General features: G+C 43.0%; 1 protein-coding gene across 1 annotated transcript in view; it reads right to left on the bottom strand.

Moving 5' to 3' along the window:
* The window catches only part of Prmt3 (protein arginine methyltransferase 3), a 94,940-nt gene that overhangs the window by 49,264 nt on the left and 20,640 nt on the right, over window positions 1–25,036 (bottom strand). Inside the window, exons 9-10 of the mRNA XM_051148612.1 lie at window positions 21,733–21,854; window positions 6,932–7,031 (exon numbers count right to left, since the gene is read on the bottom strand). Coding sequence (XP_051004569.1) covers window positions 6,932–7,031; window positions 21,733–21,854 — 222 coding nt within the window. The remainder of the gene's footprint in view (window positions 1–6,931; window positions 7,032–21,732; window positions 21,855–25,036) is intronic.

Raw genomic sequence — 25,036 nt, 5'->3', positions numbered from 1 at the left:
TTTAGTATTTTTATGATATCATGTAGTCAAAACATGGTAAAATTGTACACATGTAAAACAAACATTCATCAGAGGAGCTACTGTTTCCTATTTATCTGATCACTGCCTGGCCACTGTCCTGTAACACCACGGCCTTTCCATCGACCCCTGACTACACACTGCTTACTCTCTAATGCCATGTGCTTCTGGAGAGCAAGATGCCCCTCCTCTACTTGCTCTTCTCAGTCTGGAAAGCTTTAAAGTTTAAAAACCTTTCTCCCACTAGATGGCATTACAAGACCCTGTCTTTCCACTGTGGCAGTGTTTTAGGAAACTAAAAACAGGAACAGCAATTAGACCTTCGTCAGATGTTGGGTCATGCGAGAAATGCAAATCAAAACAACTATGATAGTCCATCTTACACCCGTCAAAATGGCTAAGATCAAAAATTCAAGTGACACTACATGCTGGCGAGGAGTGGAGAAAGAGGAACACTCCTTCATTGCTGGTGGGAATGCAAACTGGTACAACCACTTTGGAAATCTATCTGGTGCTTTCTCAGAAAAATGGGAATAGGGCTTCCTCAAGACCCAGCTATTCCACTCCTTGGAATACACCCAGAAAATGCTCCACCACACAACAAGGACATATGCTCAATCATGTTCATAGTGGCCTTATTCATAATAGCCAGAACCTGGAAACAGCCTAAATGCCCCTCATTTGAAGAATGGATAAAGAATTGTGGTACAATACTACTCAGCTAAAAATTCCAAGGAAATCCAGAAATTTGTGGACAAATGGAGGAAATTAGAAATGATCATACTGAGTGAGTTAACCCAGAAGCAGAAAGACTCACATGGTATATACTCACTTATAATTGGACACTAGCCCAAGAGGCATGTCCCATGAATGTCTTCACTAACCAGGAGATTGGGACAGATGTGAGGACATCCTACAGGGACTCTAGGTAAGAGAAATATAGGAGATGGGGAAATAGAAGGATCCAGAGGATCTTAGACACCTACAAGAAGAACATCATAACGGGTGGATCAGGGCCCAGGAGGGTCTGCTCAAACTATTGCACTAACCAAGGACAATACAAGTAGTAAACACCGAACCCCTACTCTGATCTAGCCCATGGACAGGACATCCTCCACAGTTATGTGGAGAGCAGGGACTGACTCTGACATGAACTCTGGTGCCCCATATTTGACGACTTCCCCTTAGTGGGGAACCCTGGTGGCACTCAAAGAAAGAATAGGCAGGCTACCAAGATAAGACTTGTTAGCCTGCGACCATAAAGTGGGGGAGGAGATCCCCTCAGGCATGGACCTAAGGGAGGGTAATAGGGTCGGGGTGGGAGGGTAGGAGGAACAGGAGGATTTGAGTGATGGGAGAACAATTGAGTTGTAATCTAAATAAATTAATTAAACAAAACAAAACAAAAAAACAGGAACAGCAATATCTCAAGATCCCAGAACACACACTTATTCCAGACTTACTCTCATGCCCGAAGAATGTAATGTAAGTCCAAAGCAAGAGTCCCCACAGCAAACCAAGGGAATCATTAATTATAACTGAGTAGTCCACTTTTTTGCAGGGGGAGCTTTTCAAGACAGGGTTTCTCTGTGTAGCCTTGGCTGTCCTAGACTCACTTTGTAAACCTGCCTTACCTCAAACTCACAGCAATCTAGGTGCCTCTGCCTCTGGAGTGCTGGGATTAAAGACATGCGCCACCAGTGCTCAGCTGGGTAGTCCACATTTATGAGAACAATCAAAGTATTAGCTGGCAGCTTGGGCATATACAGGAAAGATGCTCCACCATACAACAAGGACATCTGGTCAACTATGTTCATAGCACCCTTATTTGCAATAGCCAGAATCTGTAAATAACCTCTATTTCCCTCAACCAAAGAATAGATAAAGAAATTGTGGTACATTTACACAATGGAATATTACTCAGCTGCTAAAAACAAGGAAATCTTGAAATTTGCAGGCAAATGGATGGAACTAGCAAAGATCATCCTGTGTAAAGTAACCCAGATCCAGAAAAACACACATGGGATATACTCACTTATAAGCAGCTATTAACCACATAATACAGGATAACCACACTACAATACACATACCTAAAGAAACTAAATAACAAGGAGGATCCTAGGGAGAATGATTAATTCTCATTCAGAAGGACAAATAGACAGACATTGGAAGCAGTTAAAGAGACGTAACAGGAATCTATCACAGAGGTCCTCTGAAAGACTCCACAAAGCAGATGCTGAGTCTCACTGCCAAACGTTGGGGCAGAGTGCAGGGAGTCATATGGAAGAACTGGGGGATAGAAGGACCTGGACGGGACAGCTCTACAAGGAGACTAACAGAGCCAACAAATCTGGGCGCAGGGGTGCCCACAGAGACTGATGCACCAACCAAGGACCGTGCATGGAGAGGATCTAGAGCCCTGCTCGGATGTAGTCGACAGGCAGCACAGTCTCCATGTGTGTGCCATAATATGGGGAGCAGGGGCTACTTCTGACATGGACTTGCCCCTTTCTGTGCTCATGTATATGAAGCCAGTGTCCATCCCCTAGAGTACTATCTTCGCAGCAGACACCAGCCCCTGACCAGACACAGAACCTACCAGAACCTTGACTTTGGAATTTCAGCTTGGAAAACTATGAATTTTTGGAAATTTTTATTGTCTATATCTATAAATTACTTAACCTTAATTACATTGCTACAGAACCATAAATACACTAAAGTGATTCCATAACATACACACACATACAAACATACACACAGACACACACACACACACAAAGGGGGGGATTTCAAGGTGACAGAAAATGTGAACTAGCAGTATGATAGTTAGAAGATCTTCAAAATACAACAAATATATAATAAGATGCACCAATCAGCTTCTATCCTAATGGTATTTACTAAACCTGGTGAAGAAGCATGGGGTGCAGCTCAGGTGAGGACTGCAAGAAACTGCCCCAAATTGCAAGGGCAGCCAAGCATGCAGCGCCTTCAGTAGCTCCCCCAAACACCTCCTACCGGTCTGTCCAACACTTCCTCCTCACTCCACCCACTTCGAAGGACTTTCAAGCACAAATCAACCTCAGGGATATGCAAAGCCCTAATTTAATGCTTGACGTGGCTGGAAGAACTGAGCCAAAGCCAGTAATCTAACATCCTGCCAAAGTCAATAAGGTAAATTCCTTTTCGTATTTCCCATGTATCAGACTGACAAGGGGCTTTGTTCCGCTGTGTGAGTGAAAGTTCCCAGGAAACTGTACCTACAAAGGCTGACTGACTGCACTCCAGGGATAGGAGAGTACGGAATGCTGCGCACAAGTTAACTTAGGCCTGTACCAGGCCCTTAACAGCATTTATTACCTACCTCTACGTGATCCAGCATTCTGTGAATGTTAATCTTAGGTAAATCATTTAAATGTTTGGATGGAATCAAAATTTAAAAAAAAGGGACGGGAAGAGAGATGGGCCTCGAGTGTCCCACTTAGACGGACACCACCGCCACACTGTTACTTGGAGAGAAGTGACTCAGTAAGAAGATGGTCAGACAGCCAACCCCTCACCAGTCGGAGAAGTGTGCTCAGCCACACCTATGCAGAAGTGGAAAAGAACAAAGCACACAGTGAAGACACGGCAACTACACTGCACTCCATGGCAGCTCCTTTCTATCATTCTACACAATAACCGCGAGCGGATGCGCTGCACAGAGAGGGAGGCCGCAGCCTGGTACAGAGCACAACTTAAGGACCACAGAACATTACTCACCATAAAACCGGAAAGGAATTCAAGGACAGAAGGTAAAACTAGATGAGATGTGAAAAGGCTTGAAAAACAAAGAAGAGAAAGGAGGGAAGACTTAGCCATTGCTACATAAGACAAAAGGAGCAATAATCAGAAGGACTTGGGGAAAAATCTAACCCAGAGCAAGGACTGAAAAAAAAAATCCTCCCAGGAGACCAGACACTCAATACATGGGGTCCGGAAGCCGAGGCTATGGCAGAGCAGATGCGCTAAAGACATGTCCTAAGAGGAAGAAGACAACTGCAGCCCCAGAGAACACGGCCTCCAGGAATACTGGACACGGACACTCCACATAAAAATACATAAGGGCTACTTTGAGCCATTCAGACATGAAAACAGAATAGCTGCAGAGGAAAGAAATCAGGCTGGAACCAATTCTCTCCAAGACAGTTGAAAAGATTCTGCAGCAAACGGCATGACACAAGAAACTGCCCAGGAGCTAAGAAGCAGACATTCACGTTCAAATCAGAGATAGAAGACTTAAGAGCACATGAAAGAGAACTTGGAGTGCAGCCATGGTTAGGGGATGAATGAAAAGTGAAGCATGAGAAGCCACGGTCAAAAACAGTTGGCACCAACATCCTGAGACATAGCTTTGCTAGTAAACAGTAAATTGTGGTTAAGAATTAAACACTAGGGCCAGGCGTGGTGGTGCACGCCTTTAATCGCAGCACTCGGGAGGCAGAGGCAGGCGGATCGATGTGAGTTCGAGGCCAGCCTGGTCTACAAAGTGAGTCCAGGATGGCCAAGGCTACACAGAGAAACCCTGTCTCGAAAAACCAAAAAAAAAAAAAAGAATTAAACACTAAGTCCCATCATAACATCTACAAGATGACACAGCAGCAGTGAAGATGGAAAACACTGTGCAGGAGGCAGTGTCCTCATCACCCAGGACGTCAAGGTCACAGCAGTTTTCCAGGACTAAAAGGGGTCGGCAAGAACAGGCAAAGCTAGGGCGACTGAATGACTCAAATGTCATGTCTGAAAGGAGAGAGAGCAGGATGACTCCTGCAGTATCTGCAGGGCCTGCTGTCCAGTAGAGCCATCTGGGCAGTTACTCAGCCATCCCATGCTTCACAGCCCAGTCCAGCAGCGACTCATTCACTCGCTATGTTACTGTCCGAAACCGAACAGCTGTTTCCTGAGTCATTACTATGCGCCAGAACCATGTGAGACATCTGTAAGCAGCAGCTCGTCTGATCCTCACAGAGGCCCATGGAGTGAGCACTACTGTTCTTCATTTCACAGTACAGGAAACCGAGGCACTGAGAGGTTCTACCACGTGCCCCAAAGATGATGAAACAAGGCCAAGGGCTCAGGCAGCCTGACTCCCAGCAACGCCCTCCACCTGCCACATACCATCTGCCTTCACACTCACACAGAGAATCACAAACACAACTGTGTCAGGCCCAGAACTTCCATCAGGGCAAGTTCTCTTGCGAGGAGAGCCCGTCATCATTTATTTATAAATGCTGAGAATCTGCCAATACTGAGTGGGTTGTGGCTCATTCTCTGGAGAAAAAAGGTTTAATAATAACAGACTATAACAATATATAAACTGTGACAGAAGGGTCATCAAATACGCAAAAGCTAACCATGTGGCCACCCATGAAAAGATACACACAAGTAACATTATATGGGCTGAGCACACACCCTCACGCAGGCGCACATAAATGGGACGGGTTGGAGAGGGAAGGAGAGGGGAAATGATGTAATTCTATTATAACCACAACAAAAAATATATAAAAGTGGAATAAAAGAAAATTGAGAAAAGGGTACACAGGAACAAACTGCATTTGTCTATAAGGAGCAGACAGCAAAGTGGAAGCACTTAGCAGACAGTCAAGGTAAACACTTCCACAAATGAAGCCACAGAAATGTAGAAAGAAAAAAAGCAACAAGTAGTAGGTCTTATCTGTGCCCGTCTTGAGCCACCGGCCACAGCTAAATGAGATTACTTTAGAAAACACTGTAGTATGCACTAAACACTCATCATTTTATATTACTTAAAAATTTCACAATAATAATGTATATGTGAGTTTCTACCCCTTAAATCAGAGGAGGTCAAGCTTGGCATGGTGGTGAATGCCTGTAATCCCAGCACTCTGGGAGGCAGAGGCAGGCAGATCTCTGTGAGTTCAAGACCAGCCTGGTTTCAAAGCAAGTCCAGGACAGCCAAGGCTATACAGAGAAACCCTGTCTCTGTCTCGGGGGGTGGGGGGTGGGGGCGTAGAAAAGCCCAAAAAACAAAAAACCAGAGTCGATCAGGAAAGAGCACCTAGCCTCATGGTGGCAGCCACAAGAACTTCCCTTAGTAGGCCAGCTGAAAACAAAACAGCCAACAGTGTAAAACCAGAGGGCTGCAGGTCTGTCTCCTGGAATGACACACCAGACCACGGTCATGTGTTCTAAAGATTAGTAGCTACAATATCCTGAAAAGCTACTGCAATAGAGACGAAAATGCAATATAAACTCTAAGGCTACTTGTCCAACCCCAGGAGATTCTGGCTCTAAAACTGGACACCAACTATTAAATATTAACACTTTAAAAGTCCCCAAAGTTATTACTATTTTGCTGAACTCTCACTACGTTCATAAAATAATATAGTTTAAATTGGTTTAAAATTGTTTTGATAGATTTATGACATGATAATATATAATACAGTTTATTGAACAGTTTTTTTTATAACTGTCCTAGGAAATCTGTCATTTTTCAGATTTCATAAAGTTGTGGCAATGATTCCTATCCATTAGTAATGATCATCATCTAATGATATACTTAAATATTCTGCCTTGATTTAAGACTTTAACATAATATATAAAGCTACATAACACATGTCAATGACGTTTAGTGTATGAAAAGTCATCGACTGCACAGTGCAGAGGGCCACAGAGAGGCCAGCGAGGAGGATGGAGACACTTGGATGTCACAGTCCTTGGAGTTGTCCCTGTAAACCTAGACAGCAGAATAATAGGTCTGCTCTGACTGCACAGGCCGAAAGTCAGAACTATCTAAAACCAGCTGCCTCCAAAAGTTGCTGCCATAGTCATTTATCAATGTAATGAGTAAAAACTGCTACCATGTTCATTAAAAAAAATTTCTTTTTACTTTACTTACCATCCACTCTGATATAATAACGTCCACCTCTTCCACAGGAAGATTCACTTCTTCAATCTTTCCTTTAATTAGTATAACGGTATCTTCAAGTTTATTTAGTCTGAAAGTTACAATGAATTAGATTATCCTGTTAAATGCTTTACAAATGGAATAAAGAACTACCACCATGTTTTACTTCACTCACAAACAAGACACTGCACAGCTAGATTAACGTAGCCACTCCAACACTTGTCCACTCCCAAACTCTATGCATCTCAGTGAATTTCTGCACAGTAACAATGGCCATTCTGGCCAGACATGGTCATGCACGTCTATAATCCCAACACTCGGGGAGGCAGAGACCTGTGAATTCAAGGCCAACCTGGTCTACAAAGTGAGCCCAGGACAGCCAAGGCGACACAGAGAAACCCTGTCTGAAACACCAAAACCAACACAAACAAACCAACCAATGGCCATTCTGAAGCCATGGAGCTTCATTTAGAGTTTTACACATTTACTATCAATTAAATTTTATGTACTTATACCACAGAAAGAAAGAAAAAACTATGATGGAGTTGATACTGGAGGAAATTAGTAATGTCCTTTTCCATGACTCACGTCCTCTTGCCTGCATTCTCTTTCCTCATCACCTAATATTAGGCTCTCTTGGTCTCCTTTCTAAATGGTATACTATACCCACACTTATCCCTGTTTACATATGCACACTATACATTATAGGCTAGAATCTGCATGAGAGGAAGCAGGAGGTTTTTTCTAAATTTGTGTCACCTACTTTAATACATTTTCAATCCATTTTCCTGTAAATTTAATCTTTCTTTATAGCTATTTCATTCTCCATTCATCTGTTGATGGGCATCTAGGCTGGTTCTATTTCCTTGCAGACAGTTGACCAGAGTGGCAATAAACATGGCTGTGCAAATAGCTCTGTTGAAGGTAAGTGCCCAGGGTTGAACGGCTGGGTCACATGATAGGTAGGTCTAGCCTTAGGTTTTCGAGGCCCCTCCAAACTGATTTTCTTAATGTCTATCTTAATTTGCACCCCTACCAGCAATGTAAGGGCTTATCTGTCCCCACATCCTCTCCAATATTTGTTGTCAGATTTCTTGATGACAACTATTGTGACCAGGGTGAGGTGGTATAGAAAAGTAGTTTTAATTTGCATTTCTCGGATGCCTGGGGATGTTGAACATCTGAAGGTAATCAATGGACAGTTGTGTTTCTCCTTTTGAGACCTGCTTACTTCATTACCTCATTTGCTGGCTGAAGTTTCATTGCTTTGGTGCTTTGTTTTTGGTAAATTCTAGGCATTAGCCTCTACCTGAAGTACAGCTAGCAAAGCTTGTGTCCCATTCTCTGGGCCCTGCTGATAGTTTCCTTTGCTATGCAAAAGCTTTTACATTTCATGCAGTCCCATCTGCTGACATCAGGGACTGGCTCCTACGCCACTGGAATTCTATTCAGAACGTTCTTGCTTACCCTATGCTCTAGTTTGTTAAACAGACTCTGAAAGCTGGTTAAAATGCATAATATTTTTTCCAGAATGTCCACACTGTTGGTTGCACAAAGTGCCTGTTTAAAGTCCCTTTGCCTGGGTATTTTAAGTGTTGGTTGGCTCATGGCTGCCCCAAAACATCTCTGACTAACAAGGCAGTAACAGTGAATTAACAACACAAAGACTTTAGCCTGAAGAGAAATCTGCATTTATGAAGAATACATGCCTCTGTGTGGTCATTGTATCTTTGAAAGCAAAGAGGAAGAGTGGAGACAGAGCAACAACAAAGGCAGGATTTCCAGAAATTAGTGAGCAACAGCAGTAAGGGAGCTAGAAGGCAGGGGCCACACCACCAAGCCCTCCCAGCTCTTGTCAGCTGCCTACACCCGCAGCTGGCCTGTTCCATACACAGGCTCCTGGGAAAACACACATTTGGGAACAGCACAGACACTTCTCAAACGTGGCACAGAATAATAGCAAAGTCACTCAGGCAAGGAGGGGCTGAAGATCTATCCCAATCATAAACTACTTTTAGACCATACCTGGTGGGACATGTTTGTTATCACAGCACTCAAGAGGCTGAGACAGGACGAGTGTCACAAGTTCAAGATTAGCTTGGGCTACAAAAACACCAAACAAACAAAATGAACCCAAACACAAAAAACAAAGCCACCAGAAGAAAAAGAAAACGTTTGTAACCTCGCCAAACCCATACTACTATATGCTCGGTGTATTCCTCAGCTGCTGCCCTTTCTCTGCAATTTAAGATGACAGAATTAAAATGACAACATCAGGAAGGAAGCTGCAGATTAAGTCTTTATCTAGTTAAATCAAGTTCTCAATAAGAAAACATACATTTTTAATTCAATGGGAGTTTTTCCTGCATCAAAGAAGAGCTGCCCTAAGAATCATCAAGGCTATTAAAGTACATTTTGCTGAAAACCCTTATACTTGGGTGACCATGATCAACAATATGTGAAAGACTGATGGCTCATTCTTGAAAAATCTCTCTTTCTCCCTTCTTCTCTCCTTCCCTCCCTCCCTCCCTCCCTCCCTCCCTCCCTCCCTCCCTCCCTCCCTCTTCTCCCTTTGTGACACAGGGCCTTGAACTCCTGGTAGTTATCTTTCTCTCACTACTTATGAGATTTTTAGTCTGCAGATTCACACTAAGGAAATCATATGCAACCCAAGCTTTCCTGCCTGGCTTCTTTCAATAAGCAGCCTGTAGGTAGGTGGGGAGAGTAAGAGGGCCTCCCACCCACAAGTTGGGTTCTCTGGAGGCAATAGTGAAATTCAGACTATAATGTCATTGCTATCTTAAAAAAAAAAAAAAAAGCTATGGGAGGAAAGAAAGGATGGGCAAAGCAATAACTAGCACCCCAGAGGGGCTGTTTAGATGGTTTGGGGCGAGAAACATAAACAACAATAACAACCAAAAAGGGAGCAAGAGGAATTACATGGGCTCTACAAAAACTTACTGACAACCCCTGCAGATTCTTCCAATGAGAACTGTGACATAGGACTGATGCCAAAGAAGATAGCATAACCACTTTGGAAGACAGCCAAGCAGCGCCTAGGAAAACAGCAGGAGGAACTATCCTGATGATTCTCACATTCCACAGACATGTGTGAGGCACACGTGTAAGATGTCTGTAGCTGAGCCGTCACGGCAGACTGTCTGACTGGGGAGGAGCAGATGATGGTTAGGCTCTCATCCTGGCTGACAGTTACTATATGTTTATTTTCCTCTGATTATGAATGCTTATGCATTTTATTGTTCACTTGCACATCCATATTTGTTTATATCTGTTGTATTCCATACAAACACAAAAAGGGAAAATTACTTAGGTTTGAGTTTCTCAAAGGTATACTTAGAAATTACTATCGCTGCTTGCTATTTTCTAAAATAGCTCTCGCGGCTATAAACACATCATGCTTCTTAAAGGAGCAGGGCCCTACCCACCCACCCACACAGATGTGTGGAGACAGGGCCTGCTCTGTGAACAGCTGTGTGCTTGGACCAGTTATGATCTTGCGGCCAGGATCAGCAATCACCTACTATGATGTGGATGTAGAGCAATCATGATTCAAGGATACACAGGAGAGACAAGTCCATCACTCCCAGGAATATGGGTTTAGATTCCTCCACACACCTTGCAGTGCCAGCTGACTTGTCATTAGGGAAAGACCACAGACTTAGACATCCAAGTGCACCTCAGTCTTACTTTGAGACTAAAAGCATTCTAAATGAATCAATCTCTTTTAACACAGCTTCAATCTGTGGAAATATTTCCCTGTAATAAAAACCCCTTTAAGCAGCTATCTCAACTAACCCAACAAGCACTGAGCTGCAGGTTTGTCTGAGCATGGAAACCACACTACAGCAAACCTCTCTGCTTACTTCCTATCTTCCGAGCAGTGATCGCACCCTTGCTAAAATCCTGAAGGAATGGTGTCAAGAGAGCTGACAGACAGCAGTGCCCTCTGGAAGAAGGTCAGAGGGAAAGCAAGATGGTGAAGAGCACAGGGTGCCATGGGATCTCCAGGGTGCACCTGGCTCTGGGAGAGTCCCATGGTCATTCAACTTCCTGGGTGTGGGGAGAGAAAAGAGTTGGTAGAGTCCTTCAAGATGTGGAGATTACACCGAGAGCTGAAAGGTGAGGCTAATGGAGTCAGATTTCTTTAAAGACAATGAAGAACCATTTATCTTTAGAATAAGCAGTGTACAATTAAGCTTGAAATCTACTTTTGCCCAGTGATTTAGATATACAGAGAGGGTTTAAATTTTAAGAAACAAGGGAAAACGCACAAGTAGAGAGCACAGAACATAGTGGGAATTCACAATCAAGTGAGTGACATTTAAAGATGATGACAGGTGGTCCTAATATTCATGGAAAAGAACATAGACAGGTATGTCAACAAAAACTGAAAGTGACAAGAGCTGAAAATACACTAATAGGTACAACATTGTTGGGCTTTCAATTCAGTAGGCCAAACCACATATTTCTCCATCTTTTGTTGCCCAAATTTACCAAAATGATAATAAATTAAAACTGTAATAATAAGAGCAGAAGTATTATAAGTGGACATCAGACCAAAGATAATCCATTAAAAACAAATGCTACATGGTAGATAAGGGTTGGGGGGCGGGATACACAGCTGAGAAGTGGGCTCAGGACAAGGCTACTGCATGAGCTCCCCACTCCCAGTGGTCTGCTCATAGCTGTGGAATTACACAAATGATAATACAGTGACTCAGCCTCTACTACAGTAAAAACAGTGGTGAAAAGATTATCAGATTCAAGCAGAAAAGAGGTCTCCAGGCCGTAAGAGAGCGATTTAACTGCCTTTGAACATGTAATATCCTAGATGTTGAAATCATTAATCTACTCACTCTCCAGACAGGAGGCCCTCATGTCCCTGATGAAATTGAGGGAGCAGGCATCTCAGGAAGCTTACATTAGTTCTATTCAAAGCCTTTGCTAAGTGTCCACCATCAATCTGCCTTGCACGTGTTAGGGATGAAAAGATGAGAGCGCTCTTGTCCTAGTCTAGAGGATATTTATATTAACAGGACAGCAGGTCACAGCCCTGAGATTTTCTTTTTATTCTATGTTTGTGGTACTGGGGTCAAACCCTGGCCTCACAGATGCTGGGCAGGTGCTTGACTGCTGGGCTATCCTACCTCACTAGGCTTTTCTTATCTTGTTTAATACATCAGACAGAAGCAGCATGAAAGACTGTGCCTTCCACTTCACACTGGAGCTGAACTGTGTGTTCACAAAGTACTGCACTGTGAACGTGAGATAGATCAGCTTCCCCAGGAAAACTCTGCAGCTATGTCAAAGTCTGAGTGATGAGCTAGCCGTCCATGGCCAAGTCAGGTAGACACAGGAAAAATGGCAGAGTATATCCAGCAGAGATCTGAGAGTAAATGTAGTGTGACCATCTATCAGCTAAATAGCTTTGCTATCCTCAGGTAACTTTACTTTTCTGAACTGATTACTCTCTGCACCGTTACAAACACAATAGCAAGAAAAAGAACTTCCTCTTCCACACTTCAGTTTTACTTGCCATCATTAAGACCACTGAAATTATAAGTACATATTTCAGAATAGCCAGTTGGACTATTTTAAATTTTAACATAAATTAAATAACTAAAATATATCTCACTCTGAACTGAATAGAAAGAACTAAAGAAATGTTTGCAATTTATTATTAAGTGGGAAAATATGCATTTTAAGCACTGCTAGTAAATTGTTATTAAGTAATTTGAACTAACGTTCAAATACATGATTGATGAACCACCAATACGGTGTATTAGATTTTTAAAATTCTCCCACAAAAACAAATGAACAGCACTAAGAACGGTGGCGGGAAGCATACACAGGGTCACCACACTCTACACTCCAACTGCTTGCTCCTTAAGACTTCACTGTCACCCTTCATGACACCTCCTTCCTGCTGTGCTGTCAAGGCTGTGTTGCCAGCTGGTGGAGCTCTGGGAAGTGCCTTCCCAATGGTAAATCCACATCGTGATGTCACAGAAACATGGAACTAAAAAGTGAGAACTAGCTAGAGTTTTCTCCACACCCTTCAACCATGGTGTTGTGCCTCAAGTCCAGCTCAGTAACAGGAATCCAGCTGCCCTGAGCATGCCCACTGGAACAGTGCCCTGAATTAAGCTCTCCTGCAGAGCAGAGCTGGTCACGGAACTAAAACCTGAGCATATACATAAAATAAGGCGGGAGTGGGGAGATTCCAAGATGGCGCCGACCATTAAGCCACGTATCTGATCTACTCCGTGGAGACCAAAGACATAAGAGGAGCAACAGATTGCTGGTCTTTGAGAACTGTAGGTGAGTGGGGTGCTAAACGCACTCCCCAAACTCTGAGACGGAATCCACATGCAAACTGCAGCCTGTATATAAAGCACAGACTCGCTGTTTAGGGAGGGGTTTTTCCGGAGTCCCCAGCCAGAGCAATCTCAGCGAAGAGGGTGAATCTGCCCTAGGATTCCTCCTTCTGCACCACCCCAAACTGCAGAGGTCACCCGCCCAGGCTGCGGGACCCAACAGAGACAGTTATAGTGGGACTGCAGCTCGCTGGCCATCCCGCCTAGGCGGACTGAAAACACAGGCGGCGGGACCCAATAGAGCCAGTTATAGTGGGACTATAGCTCCCTGGCCATCCGCGGCCAAACTTAACACCAATCACAGCCGACTGAGCCTGCAAACAGCGGCAGTGAAAAATCACCTTGAGCTGCTTCCACAGACCCATCGGGAGACGTGGGTCTTGCCCAGAGCTATAGCTGAACTTATTTGCCCTGCGGGAAGACCTGGGTCGGCGGGCTTCTGCCAGAGCTCTGCAACCCTTTTGTCCCTACCCAGCCGCAAGGCACTTTACGCTCTGCTCCCCGCTCCCCGCTCCCGCACGTGAGCACCCAGCTGGAGATCCTGGCCCGAGCAAGGCAGGCACTCTCTCAGTATCGGGAGACGAGAAGTGGATGGGTCGTGTTTGTAGTGTCTAATTGCTGACCCAGAGTGTGAGGGGGCCCACATACCCTGGCAGGAAGATTTGGGTCCGCGAGGGGCTGCCAGAGCTCTGCAGAGCCAGTCTTACTAACTGCCCAGCCACAAGGCCCTGGCACTGCACTCCCTGCGCCCAGAACAAGAGAGAGAGACCAGCTGAGCTGGCCCTGCGCTCCCTGTGAGCCCAGCTGGAGATCCTGGCCTGAGCAAGGCAGGCACTCTCACATTATCGGGAGACTAGACGTGGATGGGTCCTGTTTGCAGTGCCTAATTGCTGACCCAGAGTGTGAGGGGGACCCACATACCCCAGCGGAAAGATTTGGGTCCACAAGTGGCCGCCAGAGCCCTGCAGAGCCAGTCTTACTAACTGCCCAGCCCCAAGGCCCTGGCACAGCGCTCCCAGCTCCCTGAATGTGAGTGTCCAGTGGAGATCCTGGCCGAGCAAGGCAGACACTCTCACTTTATTGGGAGTCGAAAAGAGGGTCTTGCTTGCAGTGCCTATTGCTGACCAAGAGCGACCTTGGTCCCTCTAGGCATATAGTACTGGGAGAGGTTGGACACTGCTACAGGGTATAGAGGCAGAGCTAAAAGACAGTTACACCTCCAGAAGATCTGATCTACCTGGGGTCTTGACTGCAAATCCACAGGAAGGGCAGGCAGCTGAGATCAACCTACTCAGCCAGAACATTTGTGTGCGGACCTTACTCTAGGTCCCAAGACTGCTGATCTGAATTACAGCAGTAAAGTCCAAACAGATATCTACTTTGGCTGGCTCAGCCTGGAACCCAGGGGGCAGACGAAAACCACCAGGAGTGAAACCCGATCACCTACCTGTTCCACAAAAAATACCCCCTGATCCCCACAGGCAAGAGCACCTAACCTATAATCAGTCATCAATTAACCACTCTCAACCAGCGAAGGTCACTACAAAATACCTTCCAACACCAGAGCCATCAAAATGACAAGAGGGCAGCGTAAGAATCCTATCAAAAACCAAAACAGTTTGGCATCTCCGGATTCCAACATTCCCAATGAAAACAACCTAGAGAACCTAACAGCAATGGATAGGCAAGAAAATGACCTCAAGTCCTTAGTAAAGAAGATGATAATGGAAGAAACAAATAAAATCTGTAAACAAATGCAGGAGGAGGCAAATAAGAGGGCTGAAGAGTTAAAAGAGTCATATAAAGAGGCACTTGAAGATTTTCAGAAAAATATAAATAACCAGATGATGGAAATCATTAAAACAGTCCAAGACATGAAGACAACAATGGAAGCTATGATGCAGGAACACACAGAAGAAAAACGTGATCAAGAGGCTGCAAAGAGGAAAGCAAGCATCTCAGAGGTAGCCTTATCTAACAGATTGCAAGAAATGGAAGAACGAATATCGGGACTTGAAGATACAATTGCAGAACTGGAAACAACCATTCAGGGAAATGCTAAATCTGAAAAGTTCCTGACACAGAGCATTCAACAATTAAAAGACCACATGAAAAGACGAAATCTGCGAATAATAGGGATACAGGAGAAACCGGACAGCCGACCCCACAGCCCAGAATACATCTTTAATCAAATAATGGAGGAGAATTTTCCCAATTTGAAGAAAGAGATGCATATGAGCATACAAGAGGCCTACAGAACACCAAATAGAATAGACCTGAAAAGAAAATCTTCCCGCCACATAATAATAACAACACAAAATATGCAGAACAAGGAAAAAATATTGAAAGCGGCACGAGAAAAAGGCCGAGTAACATACGAAGGCAAACCTATCAGAATTACTCCTGATTTCTCAGCAGAGACCATGAAAGCCAGAAGGGCCTGGACAGAGGTGCTGCAAACCCTAAGAGAACACAGATACCAGGCAAGACTACTATATCCAGCAAAATTATCAATAACCATTGACGGAGAAGACAAGTTATTTCATGACAAAAACAAATTCAAACAGTACCTAGCCACAAATCCAGCTTTACAGAAGCTATTAGAAGGAAAACTCCACCACAACTGGTCAAACTACAACCAAAACTACATAGGAAATATGTAAATATACCATTGCAAAATCACAACCTCACAAAATCTCAACTGTCACAAATACCAAAATGAAGGGAATTACCAATCACTGGTCATTAATATCTCTCAACGTCAATGGTCTCAACTCTCCAATAAAAAGACACAGACTAACGGAATGGATGCATAAACATGACCCAACATTCTTCTGCATTCAAGAAACACACCTCAACCACAAGGACAGACATTGCCTAAGAGTAAAAGCTTGGGGAAAAATATTCCAAGCAAATGGTCACAAGAAGCAAGCTGGGGTAGCCATTCTAATATCTAATAAAATAGACTTTCAACCAAAATTAATCAAACGAGATGAGGATGGTCACTTCGTACTCGCCAAAGGTAAAGTCAACCAAGAAGACATCACAATTTTGAACATCTATGCTCCGAATACAAGGGCTCCCACATTTGTAAAAGAGTTATTAACAAAGCTTGCCCCACTCATTGATACCCACACAATAATAGTGGGAGACTTCAACACCCCTCTTTCACTCAAGGATAGGTCTTTGAAACAAAAAATAAGCCGAGAAATAACCTCATTAACCAATGTCATGAAGCAAATGGATCTAACATATCTACAGAACTTTCCACCCAAACGCTAAGGAGTATACCTTTTTCTCAGCACCCCATGGAACGTTCTCTAAAATTGATCACATAGTTGGTCATGAAGCAAACCTCAATAGATACAAGAAGATTGAAATAATACCTTGTATCTTATCAGATCACCATGGTCTAAGGCTGGACTTCAACAACAACAGAAATAGCAAAAAGCATACTAACACATGGAAACTAAACAACTTTCTACTTAATGACACATGGGTCATGGAAGAAATAAGGGAAGAAATAAAAGACTTCTTGAAATTCAATGAAAATGATGGAACAACATACCCAAATTTGTGGGACACATTGAAAGCAGTGCTAAGAGGAAAATTCATAGCACTAAGTGCCTTCAAAAAGAAAAAGGAATCATCCCCACATAAACAACCTAACAACACATCTGGAGGCTCTAGAAAAAAAAGAAGCAGAAACACCCAAGAGGAGTAGACGCCTAGAAATAATCAAACTCAGGGCTGAAATCAATAAATTAGAAACAAAGAGAACAATCCAAAGAATCAACAAAACCAAGAGTTGGTTCTTTGAAAAAATTAACAAGATAGACAAACTGTTAGCCAATCTAACTAAAAGACAGAGAAACACTATCCAAATTAACAAAATCAGAAATGAAAAGGGAGACATAACAACAGACACTGAAGAAATACAAAGAATCATAAGAACCTACTTTAAAGGCATTTATGCCACAAAATTCGAAAATTTAACGGAAATGGACAAATTTCTTGACCGGTTCCATTTGCTGAAATTGAACCAAGACCAGATAAACAAATTAAATAGCCCTATTTCACCTATAGAAATAGAAGCAACCATTGATAGTCTCCCAACCAAAAAAAGCCCAGGGCAAGATGGTTTCAGTGCAGAATTCTACCAGACCTTCAAAGAGGAACTAATACCAATACTATTCAAGCTATTCCAAAAGATAGAAATGGACGGAATATTACCAAATTCCTTCTATGAGGCCACAGTCACATTGATACCTAAACCTCACAAAGATCCAACAAAAAAACAGAATTTCAGACCAATTTCTCTTATGAACATTGATGCAAAAATACTCAACAAAATTCTCGCAAAGCGAATACAACAGCATATCAAAGACATCATTCACTATGACCAGGTAGGCTTCATTCCAGGCATGCAGGGATGGTTTAACATACGGAAATCCATCAATGTAATCCACCATATAAACAAACTGAAAGAGAAAAACCACATGATCATCTCTCTAGATGCAGAAAAAGCATTTGACAAAATCCAACACGCATTTATGTTCAAAGTTTTGGAGAGATCGGGAATACAAGGCACTTATCTAAACATAATAAAGGCCATATACAGCAAACCAACAGCCAACATTAAATTAAATGGAGAGATACTCAAGGAAATTCCTCTAAAATCGGGAACCAGACAAGGCTGCTCCTTGTCCCCTTATCTCTTCAATATAGTTCTTGAAGTTCTAGCCAGAGCAATAAGACAGCAAAAGGAGATCAAGGGGATCCAAATGGGAAAGGAAGAAGTCAAATTATCCCTATTTGCAGATGATATGATAGTGTATATAAGTGACCCGCAAAATTCCACCAGAGAACTCCTACAGCTGATAAACACCTTCAGCAAATTGGCAGGATAGAAAATAAACTCAAAAAAGTCAGTAGCTTTTCTGTATACAAATGACAAACAGGCAGAGGAAGAAATTAGGAAAACTATTCCCTTCACGATAGCCACAAACAATATAAAATATCTAGGAGTAACTCTAACCAAGCAAGTGAAGGACTTATTCAAAAAAACTTCAAACCTCTGAAGAAAGAGATTGAAGATGACATGAGAAGATGGAGGGATTTACCTTGTTCATGGATCGGGAGAATCAACATAGTAAAAATGGCCATCTTACCAAAAGCAATTTACAGATTCAACGCAATCCCTATCAAAATACCTACAAAATACTTTGAAGATATTGAAAGATCAATTCTAAAATTCATATGGAGAAATAAAAAACCCAGAATAGCAAAAACAATCCTATACAACAAAAGATCCTCTGGAGGAATCTCCATACCTGATCTCAAGCTGTACTACAGAGCAACAGTAATTAAAACAGCATGGTACTGGCAAAGCATTAGACTGGTGGATCAATGGAATCAAATCGAAGACCCAGAGATGAATCCATACACATTTGCTCACTTGATTTTTGACAAAGAAGCCAAATCTATTCAATGGAAAAAGGATAGCATCTTCAACAAATGGTGCTGGTCTAACTGGATGTCTACATGTAGAAAAATGCAATTAGACCCTTATTTGTCACCATGCACAAAACTCAAGTCCAAGTGGATTACAGACCTCAACTTAAAACCAGAGACATTAATTCAGTTAGAGGAAAAAGTGGGGAAGAGCCTGGGACACATAGGCACAGGAAACAACTTCCAGAACAGTACACCAACAGCCCAGGCCTTAATGTCGACAATTAATAAATGGGACCTCATGAGGCTGAGAAGCTTCTGTAAGGCAGGAGACACTGTCAAGAGAACAAAGCAACAGCCTACAGAATGGGAAAAGATCTTCACCAACCCTTCATCTGACAAAGGTTTAATATCCAAAATATATAAAGAACTCAAGAAATTAAACACCACAAAACCAAACAACCCAGTTGCGAAATGGGGCTTGGAACTTAACAGAGAATTCTCAACAAAGGAATATCAAATGGCCGAGAAACACTTAAAGAAATGCTCGTCCTCGTTAGTCATCAGAGAAATGCAAATCAAAACGACACTGAGATTCCATCTTACACCCATCAGAATGGCTAAGATCAAAAACTCAAATGACACCACATGTTGGCGAGGATGTGGAGAGAGAGGAACACTCCTTCATTGCTGGTGGGAATGCAAACTAGTACAACCACTTTGGAAAGCTATCTGGTGCTTTCTCAGAAAAATGGGAATAGGGCTTCCTCAAGACCCAGCTATCCCACTCCTTGGAATATACCCAGAAAATGCCCTACCACACAACAGGGACATATGCTCAACCATGTTCATAGCTGCTCTATACATAATAGCCAGAACATGGAAACAGCCTAAGTGTCCCTCAGTAGAAGAATGGACTAAGAAACTGTGGTATATTTACACGATGGAATACTACTCAGCTATTAAAAACGAGGAATTCCCGAAATTTGTGGACAAATAGATTGATCTAGAAATTATCATAATGAGTGAGTTCACCCAGAAGCAAAAAGAGACAAACGGTATATACTCACTTATATCAAAACACTAGTCCAAGGGATACATACCATGAAAATCTTTACTTACCAAGAAAGTGGGTCAGAGGAGAGGATATCCGATTGAGACTTTAGGCAAGAGTAGCATGGAAGAAAGAGGAAATTGTAGGACCCACAGGGTCCTGGAAACCTACAAGAAGAACTTTATGACAGGCAGATCTGGATCCTGGGGTCCTCCTCAAACTAAGGCACCAGCCAAGGAGAATATAGGCAGTAAGCTTCGAACCCCTACCAAGACCTAGCCGAGGAACATGATACTCTCAACCATTGAGTGGAGAGTGAGATCTGACTCTCACAGGAACTCTGGTGCCCCTTTTCTGACCATGTCCCCCAGATGGGGAGACCTGGTGGCACTCAGAGGAAGGATAGCTAGTTACCAAGAAGAGACTTGATATTCTGAGAGCATGTATAGGGGGAGGAGGTCTCCCTAGGTCACGGACATAGGGGAGGGGAGAAGGGGAGAAATGGGAGGGAGGGAGGAATGGGAGGAGACGGGGGAGGGGCTAACAATCGAGATGTAATATGAATAAATTAATAAAAAAAAAAATAAGGCGGGAGTGATGGCTTAGCAGGTGAGAGCACTGGCTGCTCTTCCACAGGACCTGGGTTCAGTTCCCAACATCCACATGGTGGCTCAAACTGTCCCTGACTATAGCAAAGCTTCAATGCTCTGTTCTGGCTTCTACAGGTACCAGGTATGCACACAATACACATACATACAACATACATACATACATATATACATACATACAGGCAAAACATTCCTACACTTAATTTTTTTTAACTAAAAAAATTTTAAACACTTTTCTAACCTTTAACACTGCCCAAATGCTCTGCAGTTCAGATACAATGAATGTGAACATGATCGTGTACAAGCATGCTTCTAAAACCTTTGGGAACTTGAACAAACTATCCTTTTCCATCATCCCAATAGAATACAAAATTCAATTGCAGAATCAAGCTAATGAATGGGTAGCTCACCTGCTGAGCCATCACTCCCACCTTATTTTTATGTGTATGTTCAGATTTTAGTTCTGTGACCAGCTCTGCTCTGCAGGAGAGCTTAATTCAGCGCATTGTTCCAGAGGGCATGCTCAAGGCAGCTGGATTCCTGTCACTGAGCTGCACTTGGAAACTCACTTGATGGTGTGGGTCAGGGGAGAGGGGGCCAGGTCTCTTCTTCATGAAGCAAGGTTTTTCACACTGCAACTCCTGACAAAAGAGCCTTTCCATACTCTTAATCTTAGTACCAACAATGAAGTTTTGTTAGTTTTTCTCAAAGAGCTTTTCATTGGGATTGTGGTGCTCATGTTTGTTTGCACGAGTGGTTGAGAAGCCTGCTACAGAACCCCTAGGATGGCAGTAAGGCCCTTAACTGCGCATCATACAAATGGGAAATAAAAACCTTTACAAAACTGCAGAATGGCACAACTTCAGCTTGCTTCTAACCATTCCAGAGTTCATATAAAGGAAGAAGGCGGATGTCAGAAAATAAAAACACCAGCTTTCGTCTTTAATCTAACTGCTATTTGCCAAGAAAGTATCAGTGACAGATTTGCTCTGTGGAGTCTTGTGTTAATATCATTCTATAATAGCTGCTTTTATATTATAATCAGCACACTCCGGGTCAGAGCAGCATAAAAGCAAGCCCATGACAATGTCGGGATGACTCAGCATGCAACTACAGCATGCCTAGCTCAACACAACTTAAGGTTTTATTGTGCTGGTGATTTTTACAAAAAGACAAACATCCTGACTATCTTTTATTAGGTAGTTACTAAAAACCAGGAACTGTGTAAATTTTCAAGTTCAAAATTAATTATAAATTGAGCCTTAACTACACACCTACCTTATGATATCCATAGCCTGGTAGAGGATTTCAGACTGGTCAACTGCAATCACCTTCTTTGCCCCAGCTTTGGCAGCAAACATGGAGAGAATTCCAGTTCCACACCCAACATCCAGAACAACCTGGAAGATGAAAGAGTTACTATTGAAAAGGCCTCTGTTTCACACTGCACCCTTATGGGAGTATTTGGGATAGGATTACCTTCTGATAAGAAGTTTAACTGTATTCATCAAATATGGTAATTTCCATGTGCAGAAAACATGGAATGGATTGTTTTAAATTAGCATCGTTACAGTTGGGTCTTCTGCAATTAGGCCCACAATGCTGAATTAAAAAACACTTTGCACACACTGAGCAACTCTGTGCCAGCATAAGGTGCTTTACCCTGCTTATTGCTAGAGTCTGAATTTGGGCAGAAACATGCCTTTCATGTTTGAGCAAAAGGAATTAAAGTAGATCCAACACAGTTTAAAAACAGTTAGAAAGGCAAAAGGGAACATGTCCCTGAGGAGAGGTGACCAGAGGGAAGGGGTGGGACATGAGTGGGGAGTGGAATCTACACTTCGCTTGAGACTGTCATGGTGGCACTGAGCGCCTTCTGTGCTAACCTAAGACATGCCTAGCAGGAACCTGCTGTGTTCCAACTCTTTCATTGTCATGATGCCCCTGCAAATGCTGTACATTTGTCCCAAATATGCACCATTCCACAGCCCATCTACTTTAAGCACCAGGTACTGATCTTGGTGAGAACTCACCAAGCAAGCCAAGGCCCTATCTTTATAGTTTTTGAGACAGGATGTCACTGTTGCCCAGCTTAGCTTTGACCTTGCAATTCTCCTGTTTCAGTCTCCTAAATGCTAGAATTATAGGAATATACAACCACGCCTCACTCTCCAAGTCTTTATCTTAATAATTAACACAATCTTTTTGGAGAGTGAACAATAAATGAATAATAGAATATTAAATAATGCCAAGCTGCAATGTAGTAAAAACTGGAGTAACTATTAGAGCAGGGGAAAGGGATATACTCCTTTAAAAATTTAAATAGTTTGGAAAATACCTCTGACCCACATGACTAGAGAACCGAGACTTACTAACAGGACTGTGCTATGCAAAGATAGGGGTACATACCAGGGTGACCTCCACAGGGCCAGTCCACCCAACACTCCCTGGCAATCTCCTCTGAGGTAAGACCATGGCGCACACACTCAGGCTGTGTGCCAATAGCACAAGCACAAGCAGCATCCTCTGTTGTTTCCCATTCTCCCTGCTTTCCAATGTAGCCACATTATATCAGAGTTCTGGGCTCCACGGATACACTTCAGTGGGAGAATGTGCACACAGCACAGCCCTGGGTGCAATCTCTCACAGCAGAAACAAAACAAATGCTTTAGAAGTTAGAGATTATTTATAACATGACTCAGCTGTTGTGGAAGAACTTTCCCTGAGGGACAAAAATGGTATTCAGCCCCTCCTTGAGGACACCAGAGGCAAACCATAGTTCAAAAGTCCAACTTGGGGAGCCTGTGAGTGTATGGGGCTTACTTACAGAGCATGCGTGGATGGCAACTTCTCCACAGCTGCCCAGATGGAGTCCATCTTTCAGTTAACCCTTCTCCCTCTATATACTCTAGCACCTCCCCAGACCATGAGGCCAGAGTGACTTAGAGCAGAATTACCACACAAACGGCAAGAAGATACAGGAAGGGGAGGCTGGAATCTCAGTGAGGGCCCATTGACCCTCCCCACTCCTTCCTCCTGTGAGGCAACATCAGCAGTCTCTAAGCATTTTCTTTTAATATGCAATCCATAATACAAATAAAATAATTTTATCAAGTTCCGAATAAAATGTAATATATCAAAACAGAGAAATCAGTAAAACACGTTGTACAAATGTAGCATGGCTACATCTAGCATGACAGTGGCAAAAGTTCCCAAAGAAGCTATTTTTGTGGAGAGGACTAAATAAACCTATAGCATCTCCCAAAACTCATTACAATACAATTTATTAAATTAGAAATGAAAATAAAAGGCTGGAATGGGCCCAAGAAGCTTGATTGCATGGCTTTGGCAAATGTGTCTGAGGAAACCAACTATCAGCCTGCTGATGTGGGGACAAGGCAGCACCAATACCACCTGGGGAAGACCTGTTATAACCCAGAGTCTACCGCCAAGAATTCACCTTTTTCTTTCTGCCAGAGCAGGGATCAAACCCAGAGCAGATGAGCACTTATCGCTACATTCTAACCTTTGGTTTCCTGAGACAGGGTCTTGCTAGGTAGCTCAGGTTGGCCTAGAATTGTTTTAGAAGGCCAGTCTGACACTGAACTTGAAAACTCAGGTCACAAAACCAGATGTAGTGGCACATGCCTTTAATTGCAGCACCTGGAAGGCAGAGGCAGGCAGATCTCTGAGTTTGAGGCCAGCCTGATCTATGCAGAGAAACCCTGTCTTGACAAACAACAACAGCAACAAAAGCCGGGGAGGAGTCAAGAAAGAAAACTGCCTCAGCCTACTGAGTGCTAGGATTATAGCCATTCATGCCACCATACTCAGCATGAATTAAAATTGTATTCTCACATAGATACATATTAGATGACTATTTCTAGTATGAAACATTAAAACAATGTACAAACATTCTTACATTTAAACAATTAAAATTTATCAGGGAAAGAGACTCCACACTGCCAGTCATTGGGGAAATGCACATCAGACCTATAAGAACCTCTCAGACCCATTCGGATGGCTGCAAGGACAGAAATTAAACAGTGGAGTTAGCAAGGACCCAGAAGTGGAGCCCTTGTGCACGGCTGGGAATGGAAGAGAGAAAACCCAGTTTAAAAAACCTATGTGACAACTCTTCAAGGACTAAACAAGCAACTGCCACAAGATATGGCAATGCCACCTCTGGGCACATTTCCAAGCAAAGACAGCCAGTTCTCAAAGGGCATCTCAACGCACATGTTAAAAAGCAACAGTGTCCCCACAGATGAAGCATGGAAGTAACCTGACTGCACAGACTGATGAATGGGAAACAGTGCACATGAAAGTCATCACTTCACCCAGTCTTAAAGAGGAAAGGGGCTCTGAGACAAGTCCTCTGTGAAGACTTTGGGGCACTTGTGCTGTGTAAGAAGAGACAGATAGTGTATGATTCTACTTATATAAGGCCCTTAGAACAGTCACAGTGATAAGGAAGAACAGTGAGCTATAGGAGCCAAAGGGAGGAGAAGTGGGGAATCACCAAGGCGGAGCGTTTCAGCTCAGTAAGATGAACACAACTCTGAGGATGGATGGTGCCATG

The sequence above is a fragment of the Acomys russatus genome, chromosome 7 (assembly GCF_903995435.1).
Source record: "Acomys russatus chromosome 7, mAcoRus1.1, whole genome shotgun sequence".
Taxonomy (NCBI): domain Eukaryota; kingdom Metazoa; phylum Chordata; class Mammalia; order Rodentia; family Muridae; genus Acomys; species Acomys russatus.
The sequence above is the reverse complement of the archived record's forward strand: the minus strand, read 5'-3'. Positions and strand labels throughout refer to the sequence as shown.